We start from the raw sequence: 23,027 nt of genomic DNA on the forward strand, positions 1-23,027 counted from the left end.
TCCTTCTGTTGTTGTTGGGGTTTTTTTTGGTTGTGTTGGGTCTTGGCCACAGCGCGCAGGCTTTCTCTGGTTGTGGAGCAGGGGCTGCTCTTTGCTGCGGTGCGCGGGCTTCTCATCGCGGTGGCTTCTCTTGTTGCGGAGCACAGGCTCCAGGCACGCAGGCTCCAGTAGTGGTGGCTCACAGGCTCAGTAGTTGTGGCTCACAGGCTCTAGGCACACGGGCTCAGTAGTTGTGGCTCGCGGGCTCTAGAGCGCAGTCTCAGTAGTTGTGGCTCGCGGGCTCAGTAGCTCGCGGCCTTAGTTGCTCCGCGGCATGTGGGATCTTCCCGGACCAGGGCTCGAACCCGTGTCCCCTGCACTGGCAGGTGGATTCTTAACCACTGCGCTACCAGGGAAGCCCTGTCTTTCTGTTTTTGATTTTTTTTTGTTAGAAAATTTCTTTATTATTACTCATTAAGCACCAGCTTAATACTGCAGAAATTTCAAATCACCCATCAACAACTCATTCTTCCCCACCCCACAGCCCCAAATTCTTGATAAAGAGCTCTTCAAATAAAGACACACTCTCTTCTCTCCTCTGTATAAAACTTGACAAAATAAAGGCAAAGAACTGTGTACATCTTGCTGTAAATGCTGCCCACAGCTGTGGAGACAGTCTGCCCAAGGCTCCCTTTACTGTCCAGGTCCTGAAAGACTCTTGTTCATGAATTGTCTCTTCACAACGCGAGTCCACCACTTGCTGGGTTTATCATTCTGAGGGTTAAAAACTTTCTCCCAAAGTCTCAGTCCAGTCTCTTGCCTCAGCTGTTGTAAGCAGGTCCTCATCACCTCATCTTCCTGTTTGTTCGCAGGTTTGGCGTAAATTGCATTAAGTGGAAAACCAGGCTCTCCGGGAATGGGAAAATTAGTGATTCCCAGTGTATACATTTCTTTCTCACCTTGGCTTTTAGAATTGCACTTTTGGAGTTTCCTTAGACACTCAGAAATGTAGAGAGTTATATATATCAAGGTCCTATCAGCTTCATTCTTAATTTCATAGTTTTTGAAGAAGACATTGGCCTTGAAGTAACAGATAGCTTCAGTCACAATATCTGTATCTTTTGTCTCTCTAGGGGCGGGTCCTTTGAACTGACTTCTGATAGGCAACAGTGCCATGTTTCCAATGAGTTTCGTGTCAGGGTCCGTGAGGGGAGAGTGGTAAGCCGGCATCTTGGAGGCGCCCAGGTTTCAACCCTGGTGAGGAGGGTCGGGTTAGAGCGCGGCGCTTCCACTCTGGCAGCCCGGGTGGGGTTGTTTTTGATTTTTAAATCTATCATTCATTCAGAAAAGGGCTCATGTAAGTGAGCAGCTTCATAAAAATTCACACACTGAACCCAACCTTGAAACCAATACACAGATTTTAAAAAACATCCTAACTGGCCCCAGAGAAAGCTGCCTCATGCCCCCTCCAGTCCCTAACCCATCACCAGGGTCATCACTCTGCTGACGTGTCTGAGAGCCTCCCTGTAGCTGCCTGGGTTGTAGAGCTCTCACTTTTCAGGGCTGTGTAGTGCTCCAGCCTGACTGCCCAGGGCTTTCCTTTCGCTGCTGGTGAGGTTGGGGCCTTCCTTGTTGGAAGCCGTTATGAACTACGCTGCAGTGAACACTCTGGTACAGGACTTTCTGTCTCTCGGTGCACACTGCACAACACGTATATGCCTTTCTGCTGGGTGTAAACCCAGAGTGGGACTGCTGGGTCAGGGGACCCCTACACTTGGCTAATGGTGTTCCTGTGGGTCTCATCCCGTTGCCCTTCATCTTCACCCGTACACGTTTTGTTTTTGTTTTTCTTCTTCTTTTAAATAAATCTATTTATGGTCCCAACGGACTAATTCATCCTCAGTAACCACCGACTGGTTGCAGCCATGAACTCCTACACAGGCCCAGCGCAAAGGCTGCTTCCTCTCCGGCAAAAAGAATCTCTTTGTCTCCGCGGTTGGGTGTCCCGGGTTCATCACCCTCCACGGATGCTGGGATGTTGGTTGACTCTGTCCGCTGCCCGCCCCACTGGCGGTCCCCTGAGGGCAGAACCAGGTCGCAGCCCGGGACACACCTGGAGTTAGCCACCGACCTGTAGAGCCCCAGGCGACCCGCGCGCAGGGACGGCGAAGGCGCGAAACCCGCAGACCGCGGGTTCGGGGCATTATTTGGGGGCCGGGTCCCACAGGGAGCCCCCCGAATGGTCACCACCCTCAGAAGGCGCCTCCGACCCTGGGGACCCCTTGCCGCCTGACTTCCTTTTTGGCGGAGTCGGGCGGAGCTAACCTTTGCTACCCAGCCCGCCCCTCCGGCCGATGGGTGGGGAGGGGATCGGGTTTCACTGGCGCAGGGGGGGGTGAGGGGTGAGGGGGGAGTCCCTCCCGCCCGACTGCGCCCCCCTTCCCCGGCCCCCACCAGGGAGAAGTCTGGGGTCCCTACTCCCAGCCCGGCAGTGGGCCTGCGCGCCCCTCGGGCCTGGGGTGCCAGGAGGGAGGGCCCAGGAGGTCCCGGGCGGGGAGCGGTCGAGGGGGGAGGGGAGCGGGCGCCCCGCGGCCCCGCCTCCGCCGCGCCCTCCTCCGGGGCGGGATAATTGAACCGCGCGGCCGGGGCCCTGCGTTGGCTGTGGAGGCTCTGCTGGAGCTTGGAGCCCGCGCTGCCCGCGTGCCGCGCCCGGAGCCGAGAGCCGCGCCCCGCGCCCCGCGCCTTTGTCCGCCCGCCGCCCGCCGCCCATGGAGCGCGCCGTCCCGTCGCGCCGGGTCCCGCTGCCGCTGCTGCTGCTCGGCGGCCTCTCGCTGCTGGCGGCCCAAGGTAGGGGCGCGGGGGCGCGCCGGGGGGGTAGGGAGCGCCCAGAGCCCACGGCCCCCACGTTCGTGACTCCCCGACACCGCGACCGCCCGGACCCGCGCCCCGTGCGACTTTTGGAGCTGCCGGCGCCCGGGAGCGTCGACCGGCGCTGCGCCCCTCCGCGGTCGTCAGGGTGTGTGTGCTGCGCTGCCGCTAGGCCCCGGCGACGCTTCCCGCCCCCACCCCGACCCGTCTCCTGGCTTCGGTCCTGATCACCTCGCTGACGTGGGGATTTGTTTTAAAGACGGATCCCTGCAGACACATCCTCCTGCCGGCCTTCTCGTCCACCCTGCCCACCCTAGCGCCCACCCACCCCCTGGGGCCGGGGTGCGGGCTGGGGGAGAGGAAGGCTGGCTGGTGGTTGCCAAGGACCCCCCCTACCTTGCACCACCCAGTGCCTGCTCCTTGCACCTGGAGCGCCCCTGGCGTACCTGTTCCCACTGCCCCCACCTCCAACCCTGCGCAGGCGCTGTGGTACCCAGCTTGCTGGGCAGTGGGGACAGTAATTTGCCCAAGAGGCAAAAGCAGTCATGGGGTAGGAGGTGGACGTGAAGAAAGCAGAGAGGAAGGGAGTGGGCTGAAGGTGTTCAGGGCCATGGCTGTGTGTGCAGAGACCCCTGCCTGCCCACCTGAGACACTGAGGACCCCAAGACACGGGGTTCTGCCAGGCTCCAGACTCAGCTGTGGCTGGGGACAGGCCACCTCCAAACCCAGCCACCTGGTGGCAGAGGGCTGCCAGGGGGTCTCCACCAGCAGACCTGTGGCCCAGAGCTCCCAGCCATGACCTCTGACCTCTCTACTGACCCGTGGCTCATCAGTCATTAGCCAGGCCAGCCTTCCTGGGGCCAGGCCCAGATAAGAGCCCCGACCACCCTCGGCATCCCACATTCTTTATCTCTGGCTCAGTTGAGTTTCTTTTAAACTCTCTGGGGACCACCCTCCTCCTCGTCAAAGGTCACTGGTCAAAGGTCACTGGTCTCAGCTAATACTTTGCCAGGATTCAGGGATTCCTGGAGAGGCTGCCGGGGGGCGGGGGGAAGAGCTGTGCAGAGGTTTCTTGGCTCAGTGGCTCCCTGCAGCAGACCTTCACGGAGCTCTGGCTGTTCCAGGCATCGGCTCCATCCTGGGCATGTCTGGGGGGGGGACATCTCATGGGGTAGGGGGAGGTGCAGGGCTCAGCATTGGCAGCAAGAGCCATCCCAGGCCCTGGGGCTTGCGGGAGGCTTCCTGGAGGAGATGGCGTTTGGGCAGGAGCTGGTCAGGCAGGCAGGGAAAGAAGGGAATTCTGGTGACCCCTGGCTGGATTGAAAGCCCAGAGGGGCCTTAGACTGGGGGCCACACAAGACTCCTGTTGGAAATGGAAGGGGCCCCAGAACCTCCTGTATTTTACACCCAAGGAAACTGAGGCGCAGAGAGAAAGCTTAGTTGAACTTTTCTGAGCCCGAGTCCCCAGATACTCCATCGCTGTTCTTTTCTGCCAGCTGTTTGAGAAGGGTCCCCTGCAGCCTGGCAGTGTCCAGCTTTGAAGGAGCACCGAGACTTGCTAGGCTGAAGCCTGACTGACGGTTTACAACCATCTTCTTCACAGAGAAGGTCCTAACTTGAAGTGTATAAAGGAAACCTGAATTGCACACTGATGAGAACGCTGTGGTCCTTTGTCTCTTTTGGGAGGTCCCCCTCTGGAGTTTCAACAAGTTTAGTGTGGTTTGGGGAGAGAGAGTTAGAAAATTGCCTGGTTCCTTTCTGTGCCTGCAAACTCAGAAGCTGTAAGGTTCCCTGAAGCCTTGTAAGGCCGAGGGTGACACTGTCCCCACCCTCCGTGGAGCTGCGGGGTCCAAGAGGAAACATGCAGTTTAAAAGTGATCGTGGAAAAGGCCTCGATGGTGAGCCCTTTAGCTAATCTGCTGAAACCCATTTGGTGACCTGGCCACGGAAACGCAGAAGGGGGCTGGACTTCCGTGCCAGGGGGCAGAGTTGGAACCACCGGTCTGTCCTGTATCCATCTGTCCAGTTGGGTTTTCCTGAGAGCCAGGGTGGGCGGGAGTAGAGAGAAGGACGGTGTTGGGAAAGACGGTTGTGTTTTCTCCAAGACTTCTTGGCCTCTGGCTCCAGCCGGGCAGCCTTCCTGACTGATTACAGAGAACATCGCTGGGAGGAGAACAAAGGGGAGAGAGGACTTGGCTTGGAAACACGTGGCGGCACCGCTGCCGCTCCTAGAAGTTTCCCAGTTGGGTGGCAGTGGCGGGACATGCTGATGGGGCTGCTGGAGCGTGAGACAGTGTGCGCTGAGGGTGCAGTGCCAGGGCCTCTCCCGCGGAGCCACAGCTCTGGGTCACGACCCCTCCTGGCACTGCCCAAGGCCACTCCCAACTTGGGCTCATTTGCTGCCTCTGATGGTGGCGGGGGAGCGTGACTCACCGTTGGGACCCAGCAGGCTGCCAGGAGCGTTTGTGGGACTGCAAACATCTTTGCCTGTCATCCCTCAGAAAAGAACCACGGGCTTATCTGGTGGTTTTCTCATTTGTAAAATGGGGATAACAGAGACCAACTTTTTAGTTTGGCTGGAGGATTGAGGGAGAGAACAAAGGACGACGCCTGTCATGGTAGCTGTATTATTATTATCTGTTATTTGTGATGTCCCCTTCCTAGAGTAGGATAGGACAGTATCCTTTTCCCCAAGATTGCACTACTAAAACTGCATTTCCCCAGCCAGGAGCTGGGAAGGAGGCCCAACAGGGCCGCAGAACCTGCGGCAGCTGTCAAATGCAAAAGCCGTGTTGGTAAAGGTCATGCAGAGTGGCCTCAGCTGGCCCCCTCAGGCGTTCAGTCATCTGTACGCGAAATATCTCCTGAGGGCCAGCTCCGTGCCAGACACTGTTCTAGGTCTTGGGGATATGGCAAGGAGGAAGAGAGACCTGGCCCTTCTGCCCATGGGGCACATCTCCCGGGAGATCCAGAAAAGCGAACAATTACAAACCAACTGCAACTGGGAGTGAGTCAGGGAAGACTTCCCGGAGGAAGCAGCATGCAAACTGGGATGTAAAGGAACAGAAGGAGGGCTGGGAGGAGGGTGGGGAGGGTGTCCCAGGCAGAGAGAACAGCATGGACAAAGGTCCGGAAGGTGAGAGAGAACGTGGGACTTCTAGGAGTTCTGCCCCCTCCTCATGCTTGGGGAAGACCGCCGTGCCTCGCACCTTTTCCAGCAGCCCCTTCCCCAGCAGCCTCTTCCCCAGCGGCCTGCACACACCTCCCCCCGCCCTTTCCTCTGAAGGTGGAGCTCTGAGCAGTGGGCACAGTGGGTGGAGCAGGTTTGCAGGAAGACTGTTCTAATAGGGAGTATTTTGCCGGTATGTTTTACGTGATAAGAGGTTTTTCTTTTGCAAAACATCAAATTATAACAATTTCATTAATAATGCTTTTGCAGGCTTCATATGGTTCCAGTTTCCCTGTAATGGTCTCAAATGTGGCCAGATAACAAAACGGGCGGCGCACCCATTATGGCCACTTTCCTGGGGTCAGAGACCCTTCAGCCTGGAGGGGAGCTCAGTGTTGAGAGGGTGTGGCGCTGAAGCCAAGTCATCTGTCCCAAGTCATCCAGCTCATAGCAGGCATGGCTGGACCAGAGGCTGTGCTTTGCGGCCAGCACTCTTTCCACTGGTCACTGCTTTTAAGCCCCAGGCTGGTCATAACGAGAGGCTGGGACAGGAGGGTCCTACACCGACCCACCCATTGCTGGGGGTCAGCACTTGACCAGGGTTAGGAGACTGGTCCCAGCCCTGAAAGTGATTGGAGAGAGCTTGACAGACTCCCACACGCTCTCTGCTCTGTTTCCTTAAAAACAGAATGAAAACTCTCTGTCCTAGGAAATTATGATAGTTGGAAGTCTTTTACACTTAGTCACTAACTTAGTCCTTCTCCACAGCCCCATGAAGTAGGTACTACTGTTATTTCCACTTTACAGGCATGTAAACTAAGACCCAGAGCGTATATTCTAGCGGACGACAGGCTCCAAAAGGAAGAATAGGTTCAAGAAAAATACTGGCTCAGCCCATTAGCGTAAAAACACTGTGATCTTGGGCGTTTAAAATCCAGTCCTGGGGCTTCCCTGGTGGCGCAGTGGTTGAGAGTCCGCCTGCCGATGCAGGGGACACAGGTTCGTGCCCCAGTCCGGGAGGATCCCACATGCCGCGGAGCGGCTGGGCCCGTGAGCCATGGCCGCTGAGCCTGTGCGTCTGGAGCCTGTGCTCCACAGCGGGAGAGGCCACAACAGTGAGAGGCCCGCGTACCGCAAAAAAAAAAAAAAAAAATCCAGTCCTGGCAACCAGCCCTTGCTCAGGACGATGTGGTAGTAAATAGAGGACTCAGGACCCCGTGCTCCTAACCGCTTGGCTGGACGGGTACTTCAGTGCCAGAAACGAGTGCTGTGTGTATGAGGGGCTCCTTTGAAAGAACAGGCATTTTCCATGGGGGGTAATGGACGGGCGGGGGGGGGGAGACCACAGAAGTGGGAGCCACAGTCTGGGCCCTTGAGGGGCTCGCAGCTGGCTTGACAGGAGGTGGCCCCCCAGACGACAGCACCCGTCTTGGTTCAGATCTGTGGATGGGCCTGTCCTGTGCTGGCTGGGCCATCCAGCCCAGGGTCTGGCTTGGTCGCACCTCTCCCTCAGGTGTGGCCTGAGTCAGGGCCTCCTCCCTGCCATCTGGGGTGGCGCCTAGGAGTCCCCCAAAGAACCAGAGCCTGTAGTGCTCACCCCGCTGCAGGGCTTGGCTGGCTGTGGCCTCGGGATGCTGGGAGCGGTCCAGAACTGTCCTCAGGATAGGGAGTCGCCCCTTTGCTGACACTCTGTAAAGGAGAGTACTCTTGGCTGGTCTTGGGTCCTGGACACAGCAGGGCAGACCCGGCCTCTGAAGAGAGCAGCCCTGGAAGTTGTTTAAGTCCCGTTTCTGCTTAAGCCATGGGGACACCGCCGCCGGCCTTGCCAAGGAAACTTGTCAGAGCGCTGGGCCGACACGGCCGGGGCCAGGAGTCTGGAAACCAGGTTCCCGCCCAGCTCTGTCCCCGGCTTCCTGGGGGATCCAATGGGCAAGGGTGCCCGGTTATTCCTTCCCGAGGCCAGAGGCCCAGAGCCTCTTTTCCCCCAGTGAAGGGTTCGAGGTGTCTGAGGGTTTCCCTTCCTCCACGGCTCTGGGGCGCCCAGAACTCCGTGGCTTGAGGCTGCCTCTCTCCAGTCTCTGCCTCCATCTTCACGTGGCTTCCTCCTGCATCTCCTCTGTGAATCTCTAAGGACACTTTCGTGGGACTCCGGGCTCACCTGGATAATCCAGGATGATCTCATCTTGAGAGACTTCATTCCATCTACAAAGATTCTTATTCCAAATAAGGCCACATGCACAGGTTCCAGGGGTCAGGACATGGACATATCTTTCTGGGGGCCCCTGTTGAACCCACTACACACACTAAGAGTAAACACAGAAACAGATGCACTAACAAAAAGTATCGGGGGCACCCGTGCCATAGTAACTGTAACACACTGTGACAGTGGGACACGGGTGGCTCTCGAGTGGGTGTCGGGGGAGGGAGGGAGCGAGTGAGAGCAAGTGATACCTGAGCTCAGATGTGAGTGGCGAGAAGCCAACTCTGAAAAGACCTGGGGAAGAGCGTCTGGGCGAAGGGGACAGCCAGCACGAAGGCCCCCAGGTGGGACCAGGTGTACCAGAGGGACCGGAGAGCTGGTGTGAAGGGAGGGGAAGGGGGGGTGCCCGAGAGGGTGGCCAAGGCGGGAGGGGCAAGGCAGTCTTGCAGGGCCTTAGAAATCAGGGTGTGGACTGGATTTTATCCTAGATGCTTGGGGAAGGCGCTGGAGGATCCTCCCCAGGGGGGTGACATTCCTTGACTCCCACTTCTAGAAGTCCCTCTGTGCTGCCTGGTGAATGCATTATAGGGAGACCAGAATGAAGGTGGAATAAGCTGGGGGGAGGCTCCTGCAGGATCCAGGGCCAAAGATGCCCTGGGCCGGGGGACGGGGGGGGGGCGGGATCTGCGGGCCAGAGGGAAGTGGACAGATCTAGGGCGTTTGGGAGGTAGAGTGGACAGGACTCGCTGAGGGCTTGGATGTGGAGGGGGAGGGAGATGGAATAATTCAAGCTGGCCCAGTTATTTTGGCTCCAGCCTCTGGATGCATGGTGACTGCTAATGGCTGAGGCGGAGAAGCTGGACAGGGGAGGGGATCAGAGTCCTGTGTGGAAACCTTAAGTTTCCTATTAGACGTCCGGGTGGAGCCTGGGCTCATGGGTGAGACCAGGCTGCAGACAGAAGTGTGGGAGTCTCGGCCGATAGGGGAGGCTGGATGAGGCCACCCAGGGAGGTGGGGGCAGTGGAGGGAGAGAACAAGGGGCCACGGCACTGAGCCCTCCCAGGCAGTTTGAGGAAGAAGAGTGGCTAAGTGGCATCCCCTCAGGGGGGTCCCCAGAGCCGTGGGTGGTAGCTGGGACGCGGCCAGGACGGGTTTTTAGATGCTAGCTATCAGTGTTTTTATGCTAATGGACTGAGCTAGTATTTTTCTTTCTTTCTTTTTTTTTTTTGAGCCAGTATTTTTCTTGAACCTATTTTTCCTTTTGGATTGTGTTGCCTGCTGGAGTGAAATGTACTGGAAGTTTTGTTACCTACGTGCGCCACTCGTTTTGACGTAAGACGGCTCCCTGAAACCCATCGCGCCACGCGTGTCGTTATCCCCATTTTCCATTGTTGGTGTGAGACCCACCCCACCCAGGCACAGAGAGGCCAGGCAGCGCGCCTGTGGACACACAGCTGCTAAGTGGCAGCCCCAGGATTCGAACACAGGCAGCTTGGCTCTCACATCGTATTCTTAAGCAGGACACTGAACTAACCGCCTCACTTTTCTAACTGAAAAGTCTCCAGTTTTTTAAGTCCAGCTTCAGGGGGAAGCCACTGTCTCCTTTGGGCCGCCTTTGTGTTTGTCCCATGGCCTCGGGCAAATTGCTTCATCTCTTCCCGTCCCCTGTTTCATAGAGTTGCTAGGATCACATGAGATCATTCGTCCATTCATTCCTTCACGGACATTTACTGTGTGCTGGCTCTGGACCGGCTGTGGGGCAGGGTGCAGAATGAGACTCCTGTCCAGCCCTCGTGGCACAAGTACACCCTCGGTTAATTACTTGTGCTAATTGCTGGGAAGTTCAGGGAGCAAAGAAACCACGAAAGAAAGGAAACATGTCTGCCCCATGTTCACGTGTGTGCACGTGTGTGTGTTGGGGGGTGCAGTTAGGGAGGACTTCCCGGAGGAAAGGACCTTTGTACTGCTGTGGGTGTGAACGAGCTAGCTGGAGGAGAGGAGGGACCCGGGACCACCCAGCCTGGCAGAGCTTTAGTTTCCAAAAGCCGGGTGCAGAGGACACTTGACAGGTGTGCATACATGGTCTGAGATGTGAGAGGAGAACCAGGGGGGTTGGGTCCTGCAGTGGGGGATGCTGTAGAGATGCGGGCAGGGGGAGGACGGCCCACACGTCCACTGGGCTTGATCCAGGAGGTCACTGTGAGCCGCCTGGAGGGAGCAGTGTAGAAGCTGCTTCTTCTCGCCTTCCCAGAGATGTGTCTTCTGGTTCTTGTCTCCTGCTGCCTCCTTTTAGCTGGTGCTCTATCCGAGACCCCGTCTCTCTGTGCCGGGTGCTGGTGTCGGGGGGTGTGAGGGCACCAGCCGTTCTTGTGCTGAGGACAGGGCTGGAGCCATAAGAGCAGACTCAGCACGCCCTGCTTCGTCCTGGGGAGGTCTCGGGGCCTTGAGGAGGGGAGATGGGTCTGTCCTCATCCCAGTCGTACAGAATGGTGCCAAAGCACTGGGACACACCAGGTGACAGTTGCTTGTCGTCTCCCTGAGAACGGGGTCGTGACTCTGGATCCCTCGCCCCAGAAAGCCTGCCCTCCCATCTCCCCTGGGCTCGGGCAGTGAGCGGCCTCCTCTGCTCCGTGGCCCCATCTGCCAAAGGACTTGTCACACTCCCAGGTGACAATCGCTTGACCCAGCCGCTCCCCCCACTAGTCTGGGAGTGGCGGACCGGCACTGAGAAGGTGCTGCATTGGGGTGTGACAGGATGCACAGGCTGAGGGTGGCCGTCGACGGACATGTCCACAAGTGGGGACAGGAGAGAGGCGCCTCTTTGGGCTTCAGGTCACCCCCGGTTTGGTGATGGGGCAGAACTGAGAGGCAACCTGACCCCCCAGGTACAATGAACAAGCCACAGTGTCCGCAGTGATGCAGGAGGTCAAAGCCAGGGCAAGTCTGAACTTTAGGTCTTTCTGCCTCTCCTCCTCCTGTCCCACCCTCTGCTGGCCACTGCCCCAGATGCATGGGGGAGAGACAATCCCTGGGGATTTTTGTTTTGGTTGCAAAGTTACAATTTACTTTTTAAAAAAATATATTTATTTATTTATTGGCTGCGTTGGGTCTTTGCTGCTGTGTGCGGGCTTTCTCTAGTTGCGGTGAGCGGGGGCTACTCTTCGTTGCGTCGCGCGGGCTTCTCATTGTCGTGGCTTCTCTTGTGTGGAGCACGGGCTCTAGGCGCGCAAGCTTCAGTAATTGTGGCACGCAGGCTCAGTAGTTGTGGCTTGTGGGCTCTAGAGCTCAGGCTCAGTAGTTGTGGTGCACGGGCTTAGTTGTTCCGCAGCATGTGGGATCTTCCTGGGCCAGGGCTCGAACCCGTGTCCCCTGCACTGGCAGGCAGATTCTTAACCACTGCGCCACCAGGAAAGTCCCACAATTTACTTTTTAATTAACATTTTCACCCTTCCCGTTTGAGGTCTCATAGCTTGCCTTGGAAAACATTGCATTCTCTACCAAACTGCTATACAAAGATGTTGTAAAATACAGTTTCCCAAATTAGTCCTCTTTGCCGGTATTCAGATTAGTGCATAAAGACAACATCGATTGAAAATGGCAAGTGACTTAATCGGCAGAACGTACAATTCCTTTCCTAATGAAGGGTGCTACAAAATGGTACACGAAAGCTCAGTTTTTCAAATGCATTTTAAAAACACGCATAACAGTGTGAGCTATTATATATAGAATGGATACACATCAAGGTCCTACTGTATAGCACAGAGAACTATATTCAATATCCTATGATAAGCCGTAATGGAAAAGAATATATTGAAACAGAGTGTATATATATGTATAACTGAATCACTTTGCCGTACAGCAGAAATGAACACAACATCGTAAATCAACTCTACTTCAATTAAAAAATTTAAAAATACGCATAACATACAGTTGACCATTTCAGCTCTTTTTTAAGTGTTCAGCTCAGTGGCATTAAGCACATTCACATTGCTGTGCAACCGTCACCACCATCCGTCTCCAGAACTTTTCATCTCCCCCAATGGAAACTCCGTCCGCATTAAACACTAACTCCCCCTCCCCCTCCCCCAGCCCCTGGCACCCACCATTCTACTTTCTGTCTCCATGGATTTGACTGTTCTCAGGACCTCATATAAGTGGCATCGTACAGTCCTTTTGTTTGCCCTTTTGTGACTGGTTTCACTTAGTATAATGTCATCAACAATAAAAAAATTAAAAGAAGGATTCCTTTCAATGTTGGGCATTCAGCTTCCAAAAACAACAATCATGGGGAAGTTAGTTCCCCAAAGTAATTTTAACCCGAGGCTGCATATATAACCGTCGTTCTACAGGACATAAGGAAAGATAAATAATGGCCCGTAGAACCAGACCGTCATACTCAACATGGTTTCAATAGCATAGCCAAGTTGGGATCGTTAGAATCTGAAGACAAGGTTGACAGATGAAGATGCTCAACCCAGAGCTGTTTGTTCCCATAGTGAAATATCGGAAGTAACGTAGATGCCCAGACTGGGGGGGAGTGGGTTGGAGACGATGCTACTTCTATACAACAGTGTGACGCCTGTGCCTGGCACAGGGGCATAAGAAAGGAGTTTAAGGGGGTGAGAGGTGGTGAATGGATGGGCTGTCTCTGCGGGGATCCTCATGTGTCCGGCTGTTACGAGGAGGACGGCGTTGTCCTGTCTGCTCTGACCTCTCTGCTGCGTCACCATCCAGCCTGGCCGTGGGTGCCCCGTGGCCCCTCGGATTGGGAGTGCAGGAACTTCCCCCTGGCTGGAGAGGGGGCACATCCTGCCCAAGGAGGGTGTGCTGACCCCGGCCACTGGGAGTTCCAGCTTTATGGCTGCTTGGGGCATTCCGGGGATGTTCCACGTTTCTGGATTGAGCGAAAGATGTCACATTTCATTGTCCTTCTGAGAATAAGGTTCAGAGTGCTCCAGGCTCCCCAGTGGGAATCATTTCCAAACGTTTCTACAGCTTGGGCACAAAGTTCTCGCGCCACTGAGCCAGCTCCAGGAGTCTGAGCTTCACCTGTGCTTGCCTTTCTCAGAGTTGAGGGAGGCCGAGGGGCCGCCACTCATCTCTGGGCCATTCTGCACCCCGAGACGGGGCCTTGGTTCCCGCATTCTTCACGGACAACGGCAAGCAAATTCCCTTTGTTCCTTCCACGTGTAATCCAGCCACTGTTTACTGGGGCTCCCTGTGTGCTCGGAACTTTGTAAGCTTTATCCATCTCCGCAGCCACCTTCAGAAGGTACTGTGAGCCCCGTTTTGCCGTCCAGGAAGCTGTGGCTTAGAGAGGTGAAGTGTCCTGCCTAGGGTCACACAGCAAGAAGGCGCCGGAACTGGGATTGGAGCCCACGCCTGTTCGGCTCCGAAGCTGGCATTGCTACTCACCCCTGTAGCTGCTGAGGGCTGGCTGTGGGCTGAGGGCTGAGCCGGAGAGGGAGGCCTGGCTCTGCATGGGTGGGAGGGAGGGAGGGAGGGAGGGAGGGCGAGGCAGACAGATGTTGTCAATTGTGAGTTTGCTCCAGGCCGGGCTGGTGGGCAGGCGGGCTGCAGGGGCTGGGGAGAGACTGGATGGGGGTTGGGCCAGGGCCAGAGGGGCTGAGAGAGCCACGAGGGGTGAGACTGTGGGCGGGAGAGCTAGGCAGGCCCGGCTGGGATTGGGGTGAAGGGGTACAGCACAGGGGACATTGGCCTCTGCCAGGCCACGTGGCTGGGTCACAGTCATCTTGGGGGAGAACCACAGGCCATGTTTTATCTGTGACGGGTCAGGTCCTGCGTTTCGTGAATGCTTCCCTTAGAATCAACTGGAACAAGAATGAAGGAAGGAACGAATGAATGAGTGGGGCCCCTGGAGGTCACCCCGGTAACCGAGAGGCTCTCCCTCATGAGGGACCTCGCTGTTTGGGGCTGGGAAGCCAGTGATGCCAATTATATCTGACCCCCAGCCCATGGTGCCCCCCACGTTCACCAGATGGCATCGTCGGGAAGTGTGGAGGGGGACAGCTGAGGTCGGGATGGGCCGAGCGGCCGGTTGGCAGTGGACCGGCAGACTTTGCTCTGGGGTGGACTGTCACCCTTATTGCCAGCCTGGGGGAACCCGAGAGAGCAAGGATGCAGCAGCGCATCTTCCGCTCCAAGCTCCCCCAGCTGCGGGTGGGGCTGAGGTTGTCATCGTTGGGGGACCTGGCAAGGCCCTTCCTCCTCCTGGTTCAAGAAATGCCCAGGGCTTCCCTGGTGGCTCAGTGGTTGAGAATCCGCCTGCCAATGCAGGGGACGCGGTTCGAGCCCTGGTCTGGGAGGATCCCACATGCCGCGGAGCAACTAGGCCCGTGAGCCACAACTATTGAGCCTGCGCGTCTGGAGCCTGTGCTCTGCAACAAGAGAGGCTGCGATAGTGAGAGCCCCGCGCACCGCGATGAAGAGTGGCCCCCACTTGCCACAACTAGAGAAAGCCCTCGCACGGAAACGAAGACCCAACACAGCCACAAATAAATAAATAAATTTAAATCATATGGGCTTCTAAGAAGACCTCTGCTTATAAAAAAAAAAAAAGAAGGAAAAAAAAGAAATGCCTGGCCCAGCCTCGGACCACGCCCACTGGGGGTCTCCCTGAAGGTGAGCCCAGAGCTCAAGGGCACCGTGTTCCAGGTGCCGTTTGTCGGCAGAGGTGCTCGAGGTGGCCGCGGGCAAGCCGTCCCAGCCGGTGTTTCTGGACGCATTGGCCTCGTGCTGAGCCCTGGAGTGACCCTCTCTTTGGGGCCACCCCGAGGGCCGGGCCTTGGAAGAATAATGAGCTCAAACAGAACACCCAAGGCCCTTGGTGCCAGGAACGCTGCCACGTCCGGCGGGATTTACCCCGTGGGGCGCGGGAAGCTCAGCCGTGAGGAACCGTGGCGTTTTTTTGTTTTTGTTTTTTGCGGTACGCGGGCCTCTCACTGCTGTGGCCTCTCCCGTTGCGGAGCACAGGCTCCGGACGCTCAGGCTCAGCGGCCACGGCTCACGGGCCCAGCCGCTCCGCGGCATGTGGGATCTTCCCAGACCGGGGCACGAACCCGTGTCCCCTGCATCGGCAGGCGGACTCTCAACCACTGCGCCACCAGGGAAGCCCCCCGTGGCGTTTCTTAGAGCTCAATTTTGAAATGTCCTGCTGAGAGGTGACATTCTGCCTGGGAGCAGAGGCTGTTGCCACTAACAACAGCCCCCTCCCGGCTGCGGGTGGAACTGACGCTGGGGGGCGCCTCGGTACCCGGTTGCTCCTCCCTTGGGGAAAGGTGGGGTCCCCTCCTTCCTGTGAGCCGAGGGGCCCAGCGGGGCAGCAGCCTGGGTGAGGCTGAGTGCCGGGCTGGGCGCTGGAGGGCGTGGGTGCCCCAGCTGCTGGACCCACCTGAGCCTTCCATCTTTCCTTTTTGTGAGCAAAGAGGCAACCTTGTGACAAAGCAAGGGCAGAGACCATCACCGGCCTCAGTTTCCCGACCCGCACAGTGAGGACTGATGCTCTCCTAGAAAGTGGCTCCGACGATGGAGTGAGAACACAGAGTGGGTCCCGGAAACGCTGGCTCTCAGCTTCTCCGCAGAGCCGGCTGTTGCATTCGAGGCCCCGCATCACGGTTCCCTCCTCTGTACTCTGTTCATGCTGTACCTCTTCCTTGGTGTTCGCTCCCCACTCTCGAGAGATGCCTTCCTTGGTTGTCCCAGTTTGGGGGACACCTCTAGGCCTCCCCAGTTCTGCACTGTTCATTTTTAGTGATAGAAACCATCTGTGACCCCATAGGAGCGGGGTCGGCAGCGTCCTGGATACCCACCCACTGGGCTGGACGGCAGCTCGGCCGTGCCTTGGTCAGTAACAGCTGTCTTTCCTTCTTCTGGACTGCGAGGGCAGGGACCCCGTCTGGGCAGGTCCCCATCCCTGTTTCCGGCATCTGGCTGGAGCAGGGATCCCGGTGCTGAGCTGCAGCCCCGTCAGAATTGGATTTGGAAGGCAGTAGTTAAGGTTTCAGGCCTTTCTAGGAGGAGAGGAGTGTGTGCTCCCAGCCTGTGACTCAGCGGAGTTCTCAGTACACGTTTGTCGAGTGACTGAAGGACCGGATGTGCCGCGGCCCTTTCAGCCCCGTCCTGATGCTGTTGAGGAGACCTAAGGAAGGGGTGTCCAGATGATGCGGCCAGGAGGGGGCGCTCTCGGCCACCTGAGGGGGCCACCCGTCTAAGGGGACCTTGGGCAGGGTCCGAGGTGAGTCACCTGTCGCCAGTCACCCCATTCTCTTCCCTGCACGGCAGGCGCAGACGTCCCCATGGAGGCTTGCTGTGCAGACGGACATCGAATGGCCACTCAGCACAGGGACTGCTCACTGCCGTACGTCTCGGAATCTAAGGAATGCAGGTATGTTTGCCAGTGCCGCTGTGCTACCAGAATAGTGTTCTTCTAGACAACAGCAGGGGAGGAAGGGGCAGTGGGTGCCAGGCCCCCGGGAGAGGCTGGGCCCCCAGGGCCAGGCTGCGGGAGGTGTGGGGGGCTGGTGACCCCCGCATCCCTCCTCTGTGCTCCCACGGGCCTTGTACGGGACTCCGCTTACCCTTCCCGTGCCACCCTGGCATTGCCGGGGCATCCCGTCATTTCACCAGGCTGCAAGCAAGGGGATGTGGGTCTGTAGCCCTTGCTGCCGCACCTGGGCAGTGTGGCCAAGTCACCCAGCAAGGGGGTGGTTGTTGGGGGCGGCGGATGAGATCGTGTGACTGCAAGTGCTTTGCAGATAAAAGCATGGGCCACCTTCAGACCCTGAAAACGCAGACGAGCGAGTCCCAGAGCAAAAGTTCTGCCAGACCGTTGTCTACTTTATACAGTAGCCAGCCTCTGGATCAACTAGTTTTGTTCCTCTCTTCCTCAGTTGACTCAAGCTCCCTCAAAGTTTTGGGAGAATGTCAGCTTAGAATAAATGATAAAGGAATGTCATGTTGATCATCACCGTAAAAATAATAGCGAGCCTTTATGAAACACCGACTTTGTGCTGGGCGTTTGCTGCCCTTCGTCTCATTTCACCCTGTTACTGATCCCATTTCACAGATGAGGAAACTGAGCTTTCCCCAGTACGCACAGCTGGTAGGTGATGGCCTTAGGACTTGAACCCAGATCTGCTTGCCTGGGGAGCAGAGGTTGAGGGGGAGGCGAGGGTATGAACGCATTCCATCCCTTGACATCCGTTCATTTTCTCTGCCTCTAATCCGAGTCTAAGCTGCTTGGACGCTTGGAGCTGTGGGATGCTAGGTGGAGAGCTGCCATGGAAGGAATGTGCAGGGGGGGCTTGTCTGCCTCACTCTGGAGTTTTGCATTTGTGTTGGCATCGAGCAGAGACTGCTGCCTGCCAGCAGTGACGGAGGATGTAAATCTCGATTTAGGAAATTCTTGAAAAGTCGAAAGCATTATAGACCAAACAAAGGAAGGGAAGACGGGGCACTCGGATTGTTTGAATTGACTGGGAGACCATGCCGTTAGGATTTATGGCGCGTCTGATGAGTGAGAGCGGGGATCTTGGCTCCCGAGCGTGGCTTCGAGCTGGAAACGTCAGAGGGTGGCTGGCAGTTGCGGAGCGAAGCTGGGTGGTGAGCGCCAAGTGTTCTGTTTGCAGACTGGGCTCTGAGAGGCAGCCGGGCCCCGGGGACCCTCCTGGGCCGGCTTTCAGGCTGTGTGACTTGAGCCAACTTGGAACCTCAGTTTCCCCAAATGTAAAAGGAGGACAGCGATAGCTTCCTTTCAGGGTTGTGATAATGACCGAGGTGAGGGAAGCACCCGGGACCACCAGGCCAGGCTGTGGGGCTGTATGTGTCTGCTCGAGCCGCCAGCACAGATACCTCTGCCCGGACGGCTTAAACCACAGACATTTACTGTCTCACAGCCTGGCCGACAGAAGTCTGAGATCAAGGTCTCAACAGGGCTGGTTCCTCCTGGGGCGTCTCTCCTGGCCTGAGGATGCCACCTTCTCCCTATGTCCTCACGTGGTCTCCCCTCTCTGTGTGTCTGTGTCCTAATCTCTTATCCTATAAGGATGCCAGGCAGATTGCACTAGGGCCACCCTAACCTTAATTACCTCTTTAATGACCGTTTAATCTCCAAATAAGTCACATTCGGAAGTCCTGGGGTTAGAACTTCAACATAGAATTGTGGGAGGCAGGGATACAATTCAACCCAAAACGGGGAGCCCTTTGTAAATCAAAGGCTTACAAAGTGAGGCATCGGCCAGCTGACCCCTCAACGGACAGAAGGAGGAACTGAGGTCAGCGACTCAGTGGCCTCTGGGCCCCACCTGTGAATTTGGATTTTAGTCACAACTGAATTTGTTACTGACTTCTACTCACCAATGTTTTGACTGGGCTTTGAAGGTATCTTGAACCCCCTGTGGGCTCCAGGCTCTAGAGAAACTACCTTCTTGGCTATGCAGCAGGCATTCGTGTTATGATCTACTTTTTTTTTTTTTTGACAGTTATGTTTTATTTGGTGGACTTTCTGAGGACTTCAAGCCTGGGACACAGTCTCTCAGATAATGCTGAGAAAACTGTTCCAAAGAGGCAAGGGGGGAGCCAGGATATATAGGAGTTTTTGCAACAAAAGACCAGGTAGTCGGAACATCAAGATTACGGTCCATGATCTACATTTTGGGCAGGGTTGTAAACTTCAAACGCGCAGTCAGAGATTTCCTGAAACGTGAGTCATATCACCTGAATGGCTGAGAGGGAAGGTCTTCTCTCTTGGGGGCAGATATGGGTGCAAGTCCAGGTTCCCCCTGACCCCCGACATGTTTCCAGTGGGGCCCACTCACTTCATCACGTGGGACCCAAGGGAACTCTGGCTCGATAGTGCGAGTTTCCATATGACAGGGTCCTCAAGACGTGTTATTCAACTCCCAGGACGCTGACTGCCAGCGATTGGCCTTTTGTTTCCCCGAGGCCCAGGGAGGCCGGTGGACTTGTCGCTGAACTCACGGGCAGGGGCTGCGTCTGTGTCCAAGGCCTCTTAGTGAGTTAGCTGCTGGGCTGCTGGGCTCTGACCGCACCCCGGTCCTGTTTCCCTAGGTGCTGCCTGCCCTGCGCCCTTTCCTCTTTGTCAGTTAATGTCGGGGTCTGAACCCCATACCATCTGCAGAGGTCAGAGGCCAAGCTTGTGGTCTTGGGCTCAAAGTAAGATGCAGCTCATCTAAGAACACAACTGGGTTTTAATTCCAGGGGCAGCACTGGGTGCCACCGTAGGGAATGATCAGGAGAACAAGAACCGCCCCCCGCCCCGCCCCAGCCCTCCATGCTTTCCTCGCCCGGTGGATGGGGACGGCACACGACAGATGACTCTGAGCCCCAAGTCAGAGCCGCGGTGCTAGGATGAGTGGGGCCGTGTGCAGTGGGGAGTGACAAGCAGCGCAGCGATGCTGATAGCAGGGATTTTCTAACAAGTTCAGGGTTATCGTTTTTAATGAAGGCAGAGAAGGGAGAGAGCAGGTCAGAAATCCAATCTGTTTTAAGAGGGTCCTCTTACTAGTAATAGGTAAAAGATACAAGAAACAGGGCTTCCCTGGTGGCGCAGTGGTTGGGAGTCTGCCTGCCGATGCAGGGGACGTCGGGTTCGTGGCCCGGTCCGGGAGGATCCCACATGCCGCGGAGCGGCTGGGCCCGTGAGCCACGGCCGCTGAGCCTGCGCGTCCGGAGCCTGTGCTCCGCAATGGGAGAGGCCACAACAGTGAGAGGCCCGCCTACCGCAAAAAAAAAAAAAAAAAAAAAAGATACAAGAAACAGAGACCAGCGGCCACTTGGTAACTCAGTAGTTCTGGTATCATTTTTCTTCTTTTGAAGTGGAATTCTGCTGGCATCTCCAGTTTTAAGTTCTCATTCATTTGGCAAATCTTTATTGATCTCAGTGCTGTTCTAAGCTCAGCATGAGGAGAATGGGATCAGACGGGTGGGCGAGCCCCAGGCCGAGCCTCCAGGGTAGAGGAAGGAAGGCACTGAGGGTTCTGTGGGGCCCAAGAGGCCTGGGGTTGGTGCCACTGGCAGACGAGGGGATTGGCAAGGACCGCAGAGGGGCCAGCCCCTCTCTGCACACATGGACTCCAGCTGGGCACGTTCGGCCTCTGCCTGAGCCTCTAACACATGGTACGTTGGGGGGCGATCGTTTCCTCAACTCATGCATCGCCATGCCTTCTGGCCTCGACCAAGGGCCCATATGCCTTAGGACCCACATATAAATTTGCCTCAAACCTTGGGTTGAATTAAGCCCGTGAGTCTCTCGGAGGAATTTGGATACACACGGAGCCAAAACCTAAGGCGGATCCTCAGATGATGGTTTTCAGTCTACCAGTCACTCTCCGAACCCCTTCGTTTATTTATTTCACAAATCGTATTGAGGGCATTCTGGACAAGATGGAGATGAATCAGTGAACAAAATAGGCAAAATCTCTTCTACGGAGGATACAGATGACGGCGTGGGAAAGTCTGTCGTTTGTAAGAAGGCACGAGGTATCGTGGGAACGGAAAACCCAGGGACAGGAGGCAGGGTCTCCTGATCAGGGCAGGTTTACAATTTTAAATAGAGCTGTCGGGGGACGCCTCGCTGAGAACAGACGTCTGAGCCAGCACCTGAAGGAGGTGAGCCAGGCAGCCAGGTGAATGCTTGTCCAAGTTGAAAGGCAGCAAGGGGAGAGCAGCTCTCTGGACGCCCAGCCCCACCAGGGTAGAACATAGTAACTGCTACCCCAGAAGCCCCCTGGTGTGGGAGGCTGAGCTTCCCCACCAGGCCATCCCTCTCCCCGTCCCTGAAGCCTCTGTACAGGTCTGGCACACAGTAGGGCCACAGCCACATTTTTTAAAAAATTGCATTAAAATATACATAACACAAATTGTGCCATCGTAACCATGTTTAGGTGTATAGTTCAGTGTATTCACATCACTCTATCGCCATCACCACCATCCATCTCCAGAACTTTTTCATCTTCCTAGTGAAACTCGTACCCATGAAAGAAAACCTCCTGCTTACTCCCCCTCCCCCAGCCCACCCCTTCTATCTTCCGTCTTTATGAATTTGACTCCGCTGGGTCCCTCATATAAGGGGAATCACAGTATTCCTCCTTTTGTGTCTGGCTTATTTCACTTAGCTTACTGTCCTCAAGGTTTATCCATGTTGTAACATGTGTCAAGGTTTCCTTCCTTGTTGAGGCCGAATCCAAGTCCATCATACGTACAGACCACATTTAGCTCGCCTATTCCTTGATGGACACTTGGGTTGCTCCCGTCTTCTGGCGATTATGAATCACGCTGCTGGGAATGTGGGTGTGCAAATATCTGTTTGAGTCACTGCTTTCGATTCTTTTGGGTTTATGCGCAGAAGTAGGATGGCTGGATCCTATGGTCATTCAATTTTTTTTTTTTTTTTTTTGCGGTACGCGGGCCTCTCACTGCTGTGGCCTCTCCCGCTGCGGAGCACAGGCTCCGGACACGCAGGCTCAGCGGCCATGGCTCACGGGCCCAGCCGCTCCGCGGCATGTGGGAACTTCCCGGACCGGGGCACGAACCCGTGTCCCCTGCGTCGGCAGGCGGACTCCCAACCACTGCACCACCAGGGAAGCCCCCTATGGTCATTCTATTTAAAATTTTTGGAGTACCTGCCATACTGCACCATTTTACCTTCCCAGCCACAGTGCATCAGGGCTCCCATTTTTCCACACCCCTTGTTTTCTGTTCAGTCAATAAATATCTTTGAGTGAATGGATCAGTGAATGCATATCTGCTTGCTCTCCCTGATAATGCAGTGAAATGCCTGTCATTTGCAAATCCACTGAGAGCATGAGTGGATGTGTGGTGGCAGAGTACAGGCATATCTCATTTTATTGCTTTGAAGGTTGCGTGTTTTTTTTTCTTTACAAATTGAAGGTTTGTGGCAACTCCGCGTTGTCAGATGATGGTTAGCATTTTTTAGCAAGGAAGGTTTTTTTAATTAAGGTATGTATTGCTTTTTTAGACATAATGCTATTGTACACTTACTGGACTACAGTACAGTGTGAACATCATTTTTATATGCACCAAGAAACCAAAAAATTCATGTGACTAACTTTATTGTGGTTGCCTGGAACCAAACCTGCAGTATCTCGGAGGTTTCTCTGCAGACAAATCCATCCTGGAGCCCGAGGGCAGTTCTAGAAGTGCACGGGAAGCCGGGTGCAGAGCTCTGGCCCCATAGGGTGGAGGCTGGGGGCCGAGGCAGCCTGGCTGGCAGCACGCGGAGCCCAGCAGGGCCCCTCCCTCTCCGGCCCAGTGCAGGTCTGACGGCTTCTCCTGCCCTTGGTGGCTCTGGCCAAAGCCAGGGTTATTTGGGGTCTGGTGGGAGCCACACCTGTGATCACGCACCTCGCTTTCTGTCACCTGCCTGCCCTCACCACCTGGAGCTGTGTCTGAGGGACCAAGCCTGGGAGGTGACGGTCCTTCTGGCGACATAAGCTTTTGTGCACGTGTGTCCTCGGGTTTCCGAGGACCTTCCTCCCGGAGCCCTCAACGGGGCTGGGAGACGTGGCTGCCACGGCCCGGTGTCACCATTGCCACCATCCCTCACTCCGTGGCCTTGGGCAGGCTACTCCACCTCTCTGGAGCTGTTTCCTCTGATTCCGGAAACTGGAGATGAGTGTTGGGAAGGATTCAACTTGATAAAGGATCAGAAGGTCTGGCCCAGAGTCAGCAATCAGCTGCTTTTGTTTTTTAAAATAGGTGGGAACTTTCTGTGGCTGGGGCTCAGAGGTCACAGAGGTGAACTGGAGCTCT

At 55.9% G+C, this 23,027-nt stretch overlaps 1 protein-coding gene and 1 pseudogene across 2 annotated transcripts in view; one reads left to right on the top strand and one right to left on the bottom strand.

Moving 5' to 3' along the window:
• Positions 1-671: 671 nt before the first annotated feature.
• Positions 672-3,582, bottom strand: LOC113621150 (actin-related protein 2/3 complex subunit 3 pseudogene; annotated as a pseudogene).
• FBLN1 (fibulin 1) overlaps positions 2,639-23,027 on the top strand; it is a 77,816-nt gene continuing 57,427 nt past the window's right edge. The window contains exons 1-2 of one of the 2 annotated variants that reach the window (XM_027107962.1): positions 2,639-2,826; positions 16,518-16,620. In XM_027107962.1, the coding sequence (XP_026963763.1) occupies positions 2,748-2,826; positions 16,518-16,620 (182 nt within the window). In that variant the 5' untranslated portion in view covers positions 2,639-2,747. The remainder of the gene's footprint in view (positions 2,827-16,517; positions 16,621-23,027) is intronic. The other variant, XM_027107961.1, reaches the window with a different exon arrangement.

The sequence above is a fragment of the Aethalodelphis obliquidens genome, unplaced genomic scaffold, assembly GCF_003676395.1.
Source record: "Aethalodelphis obliquidens isolate GAN/ISIS:26980383/991018 unplaced genomic scaffold, ASM367639v1 scaffold8, whole genome shotgun sequence".
Taxonomy (NCBI): domain Eukaryota; kingdom Metazoa; phylum Chordata; class Mammalia; order Artiodactyla; family Delphinidae; genus Aethalodelphis; species Aethalodelphis obliquidens.